The sequence below is a fragment of the Esox lucius genome, chromosome 17, assembly GCF_011004845.1.
Source record: "Esox lucius isolate fEsoLuc1 chromosome 17, fEsoLuc1.pri, whole genome shotgun sequence".
NCBI lineage: Eukaryota > Metazoa > Chordata > Actinopteri > Esociformes > Esocidae > Esox > Esox lucius.
The window spans coordinates 17,085,411-17,091,950 of NC_047585.1; the positions used below are offsets into that span (position 1 = coordinate 17,085,411).

Consider the following 6,540-nt stretch of genomic DNA (forward strand, 5'->3'; position numbering starts at 1 on the left):
GATGTTTCCTCGCTGGGCTCTGTGCCGGAATAACACGTCTGTTCTTAAAGCTTCACACTTCACGTCTGTTCGGATCAGGAGGCAATACACCAAAGACACGGCTGTCGGGCAAACTGCTGCACACTACACACACACATTTGTATGAATCAGTAAAACAGCTGCAGGGGACATAAAGAACAAGGGTCTCCACTGTTTTCAGAGACTTCGCTTTACTTGAGTGTCCTGTTGCTTGGGCTTGTGCTTCAGCTTGTTCAACTGCATGAACGTAAAGTAGGAGATGCTTGTGCAGTTCTTGAAGAGGACAAAGGCCTTGCAGCTAAAATCAACCTCTTTAACATGAAGTACTGCCTAAGAATACCTAGATCTTCAGGTCTTGCTGCCCTTCCCTCTCTTATACACACAAACCTTGTTATGGAAATCATGGAGTTCCTGAAAATATTCTACGCAAGGCTTGTAAGAATGCATTAGAACTCATTGGGATTTTCAGTTGGACTGAGATTAATTTATTCAACTACTGACCAAACAACTTCGAATTCTGAAAAGTTAAACCATACCTGTCAGCGAACTCCCTGGTAATATTTGTATATTGTCCAAGACCAGTCAGTGAGTTAATTTAATCATCGCAAAAGCCATTAAGTCAAATACTGCAATTCCGGTTTGATTAAACTGACCACTACATTTCCACGGTAAGGCTATGAGGCTGAAGTAGCTGATGTAGCAATCCAGAGTTTGGGGGCTGATTGACTACAGATGTGTCCACTGTCACTGAATGCAACACGGCTCTTCACTACCAGCTTATTGATTAGCACCAGACAGAATCAGAAGACAGGCCATCCATCATGCTGGAGGAACAGTACAATGCACTAGATGAACTGTGGGAGGTTCTGACTGGATGCTGATGGACAGAGGTTAGGACCACACATTCCTTTAAAGTTTAAAATCAAACATCAAAGACCATTTGATCCTGAAATTCACAATCATACTTTTTTATTTTTGCAGCGTGGCATGTAGAACGTCATTCTACTTTCCATCCTATGTTGTGGTTAAATAAACTGTGGAATTTAGTGAGAAGAAACACCTGGTACAAAACTAAAGACTTGAAACCCTTCAGAATAGTTTGGCAGTGAAACTGCATACTTATTTCAACTTCATTTAACTGTATTTCCCAACTCATAAGCAAGACTGTCTATTTCTAACTCTAATAATTAAGCATAATATGTTAAAGAGTGGATTACACAGATACTTTATCAAGCACTAAGACAAATACAAACAGATAGTGAAACTTAGTAAAGGAGGTTCATTTCTGCATTTCACAAATTAAACTTCACATTGTAATGTTTTCATCAATAAAAGGGTGAATGTACTGTATTTTAAAAAGCTAATTTTCTACTGCTTACGTTGCCATATAATTGTGAATTATTTCATGGAACAATATAGTTTCTGTTGTTTCAAACCAAGTGACAATCTGACACAGTTTAGCTTTTACCACCATGTTTTCAATGTGTCACTGTATATTTACAAAAGTCACAAAATATAAATATTTCAAAAGGATTCAGAAACATTTGTCCAACTACCATGGACACAGTGAGGTTATTCAAAGGGGAAGACTTATGTACAACATGTTTGCAATGTTACTTAGCAAGTATGTGAGAAAGTATTGAGGTAAGAAGCGACCTTAGCAGTTCTGGGTGGAGTAACAAATATCCTGAGGTAAAACTAAAGCTTGTGATTTGTTCTCACATGTTCTCTAGTCTAAACAAACACAGTACACCTGCATTTCCAATAGACTATATGGTTTGCAGCTGATGGTTTAGAAAACCGAGATGTATAATCATTCCCATTCGACATTAACTGCATGCAATGAGATTGCACGCTAAAAGGGAGTGTGCAAATGCATGCTTTCCCACCAGAGGCCAGGAGGGCTGATGGGAACCCTACGACGACACAGGGACTGGGCATGTGTCCTCATCATTCCTTCAGTTTTCCCTCCAGGAATTCATGGATCTTTTGTAGGCTCTCTTCCTGCTGTCCCAGCGCCTCCAGGACAATACCCATGGGGGACTTCTTTAGGCCCGCTCCCTCAATCTTATTCTCCAGTTTATTCTTCATGTTGCGAAGGCGAAGTGAGGCGTGCATAAAGATCACTGAAATCCAAAGAAATAAATCACATTAATATCCTTAATATGCACATCATTCTGCCTAGAACAAATGGGGTGGCATGATCAAGTGTAATCTTAAGAAACGCAAGAATATATTTAAAAAAAAACATACAGAGAAGAGGAAATGTGATCCCAAAAATGAAGACCATGACGCCATTAAAGAGGGACATAAGGAAGTAGCTTGCTACCATCACGGCCATAACAAATAATGTGGGGTTCTGTTTTTTAAAGTCCTTGATCATGGCTTTATTTTCGCCAGCCCACACGGATCCCAGGAAGACCAGTGACACCACCGCCATGCCCATGAACATCCCAATAGGATTCAGGAACCTGCCGGGGAACAGAGCATAACATAATGAAAGGGTACAGTCAAGCACTGGCTGGGTGGAATGCAAAAGTTGATCTGACATGTAGTTATGGGCACCATCTAGTGGGGAAAGACTGTCAAAACAACAACTGAACTTTTCCAACACAAAGCATTACTGTATTTTATACGAAACATTTGTCATTAATGATGATCACAATAAGAATAGAATCAAAGATTATAGTCAACTATTACAGAGGTAAATCTTCATCAAAATAGCTTAGGCTTGGTCTGAGCCTGATCAGGTTTCTGTGACAGGAGGCAGCTTGATGTACAAGTACACAGGAGGCGTGTCTGTCACAGAGTTTTAGCCCCAGTTCATATGCTTAATGCCCAGTGCCAAGCTGAGATGCATCAGGACCCATTTTTACAGTCTTTGTTATGACTGATCCGAGGATCAATGTAGAAACAGTTTTATCAGATAATTAACCAAAGCCTGTTAGACAAAATTTATTCATGCAAAAACTACAATGAGAAAGGGCTTTTAGTAGTTTCTGGAGAACACTTTTGTCATGCTTGTAACTATCCTCTGACCAGGGGTGGTAACGCAAATGAGATTATATTAACGCAAATGAGATTAGGGGGGCTGTACACTTTACGATTATTATTATTTTTAAATACTTGAGTAAGAGTACTCTTTACTCAGTTACATTTCACATATTCTTTCGTAAGAATTTTGTCTTCAGTCGTTTGTCAAAAGATATTGAGTTTTTTTGTTTCGTGATTTGAGGTTGTGGTGATGTGTTCCCTCCAGCTCCTTTAAATCTGCATCGGAGTTCGAGCACAGACGTACCTAATTAAATGACAGACACCGAGATGGAGAGTTGTCAATTGGAGGACGTTGACGAGGGGAATTCCAATCCCTGGCCACAGTTGCACGACATGTTTCCACATAAATTTAAAATAGGCAACACAGTCATCATGACATTTTTTCTTTTTATTCCCAAACACGCAACCATCTCTGCTTTCAAAACCTCATCATACCTCCGCAAGCACATAGAGGTAAAGTGAGCGAGCCGGCTCGCGCTACTTAGCCAGCTAAATCCTATTATAACCTTTTTTTTATTAAACTTTTTTGTCATTTAACAAATACAAGTACAGTACAACGAAATGCAGTAAAATATCCTAACTATAATGTAATATTCTAGCTAACTTACAACATATAACAGTACAGCTTGTTAGTATATTTGTATTAGTGAATGATTGGGCTTGACTCGAACTTTATTATTTAGTAATACACTTTAGTTAGCAACATACCAAGTCTGGCTAGCTAGATTTTAGTTGAAAGCAAGCGCTGCTAACCAGATGCTTAGTTGCAATGCAGTCAGTCATTGCCCCCAAGACCTGACTTACTAATAACAAATATTTGATTGACAAGAGATTATTTAATTTTTTTAACAGTAACATGTATGATGGTCTTAATTCGCAAGAATCTTATTTGCAACACAGATTAGTAATAGAAATACAGATTTATTTTAGCAATTTATTTCGTTTTCTATTCTGCATGACTATAAAAAAAATTCCTATTCAAACATTAAAAAAGTTTGTGTTTATTTCTTAAATCATTTTTCCTTGTTGTTACTCTGGCGCTAATGTCTTGAACAAAATAATGTAACTAGTACTCAAGTACTTTTTTGACCAAGTACTCTTTTAATCCTACTTGAGTGGTGTTGTTTTTTTCAGGTGGTACTTCAACTTTTACTTGAGTACATTTTAGGACAAGTTACAGTACTTTTACTTGAGTACAGATTTTCAGTACTCTACCTACCCCTGCCTCTGACAGCAGAAGACAAGCAAACATGGTTAGGAAAGCAGTGTAGAACAACCATACACTAAAGGCTGTAACACACAAGTGTCGACCCGGATCCACAGAGGGCAGGTTTTCGTTCTCAGATTGTACTTGATTAAATAATTCACTAATTGGTCACTAATTGTTAGCTCCTACCCTCACCTGTTTATTTAGGTCTGAACTGGGAACCAATTTTAAAGAAAACCAGTATACACTAGGCCCTCTGTGGAATCACCCGACACCTGTGCTCTAATGCAATAATTTCTTATTACCAACGTTTTAATACCCGAATCAAGGGTATACTGGCCTACTGAAATGCTGGTAAAAATAAATTATTGCATTGGATCCTCTAGTGTGAGTTGGAATTCCGTGTTACTCTTAACAAGATGAAACATAATGTTTTACAACATTATCCTTTGTAGGTATTGATCGAGGATAAGCTTTTATTAACTTTGTGTAAAAAGGATTTGTTTAATAAATGTAAATCATGTTTTGATTAGTCTGTGTGTAGTACATCCATTACCTATTGGGGATAAATTGATTTCCAAGTGCACTGTTGTTTTGACAAATCCTATGTAGTAATGTAAGGAATGTTATCATTTCCAATGATCTGTCTCCTACTTTGGTCGTGATGACATTAGTTACACAGACTCCAACTTTTCCAAACACCCGGTCAATAAATACAGCTGTCCATTGGTGCCCTTTTATTTTCCTGTTATCTGAACAGCAGCTGATATCTGAAGAGATTAGTAGCTGCCCACCATAGCAACAGTGTCATCATAATCAGTCTAGCCAACTGATTACTATTTATAAAAACGTGGTGGAACAAAGTGGAAACCTTCCAGTGACTTCTTCTAAAGGCATTCCTGCCTTCAACTGTTTGTCATGACAGGTTACCACTTTGTTCCACCATTTGTAAAAACCTAGAGGTAAATGAAACAATAGCAAGACTTTATATTCAGTTTCTAAATGCCTTGTGAAATAAAATAAATTCAACATGAGCGTAATTACTCAAACATAAACAAAAGCCTTAACCACATATGCAAGTCAGGGGAACGGAATACATGAGTCTCAAAACTGTGTCCACATCCTGTATACCCACTTGTCTCAGGGCTTCGGTATACCAATCATGCACAGTCGAGCAAATGGCGTAACAGTGTGTCAAATGCCAACCTTGATATGGCAATGGAAGGAGTAGGATTACTGAGTAAAAAAGGGCATGATTATGCTAAAGCTGCAACGTGGCACAGCAGATGTAAGAAACTATGTTTAGACTCTTAAGTAAGCCTTCAACCGTGGTCAACGTAACAGAAAGCGAAATAAGAAACACCAAACAATATCAAAGTGTCGGGGCTTCCATTCAGGTATAAATCGAATACCAGACTGTAGCTTTTACTGATGTCAACAGTTAAGGAGACGATGGCTTGCAATATTCGAGATTGTATGTTCTCTATATAAACGAAGGACCGTGTCCCATGCTACTTACCCCACTATCAGGAACACCATGACTGCCAACACCAGATAGTTTGTCTGATAGTAAAGCAAGTTGTTAACAACCCTTTTGTTCCATTTGGGTAAATCTCTCACATCGGGTTTTGCAAATCGGTCGGAACCTGGAAAAAAATCATCCCAGGGTCTAATCGGTGTGAGTTCCATTTTAGCCATTTGCTACTGTACATAAAGATTCAATATTTTACAAAAGGTTGCGGAAAACGGAAGATCAGACTCCCAAATTGAAACTGTCACAAAAAAATCCCCTTCTCTCGCGAGAGCTGTCCGAACCGATCTGAACATTTTGAGGATGAAACGCAGTCATTTAACCAGCATGCTGAGACGTTTTATAATTTGTATGATGATGTGTTATACCTGGTGTTAGACCTTAAATGAGCCATATATCACCTATGTATATCTTTTGTCAAGGACAGTTAAATATTTTTATAGTTGGACTTGTGGCATTATAATTCGTTGGAAGTTTACGACAAATGTATTTTATTTATTATGTAGACACCACAAAAAACCGAGAATAGTTTTTTTTTTATAGGCCAATATGTATTTCATATCCATTGAGTTGCATTGTGGCCAATGGAATGGGTGGAGTAAAACACCAGCAACAATTGCAAATACAGAGTGCCCCTTGATTTCTTTGCATATAATTACTCTATCCACCTTCCTTGACATTTCCTACAATACATTCACCGCGGCGTGTAGAATAGTTTTTTTTTTATAGG

The 6,540-nt window shown here is 38.3% G+C and overlaps 1 protein-coding gene across 1 annotated transcript; it reads right to left on the minus strand.

Annotated features, from left to right (window-relative positions):
* Positions 1-963: 963 nt before the first annotated feature.
* Positions 964-5,987, minus strand: arl6ip5a (ADP-ribosylation factor-like 6 interacting protein 5a). The gene is given in 3 exon segments (NM_001303843.1): positions 964-2,144; positions 2,272-2,489; positions 5,799-5,987. Coding segments are annotated over 3 exon segments (573 nt in total). The 5' UTR covers positions 5,978-5,987; the 3' UTR covers positions 964-1,968.
* Between the last annotated feature and the right edge of the window lie 553 nt (positions 5,988-6,540).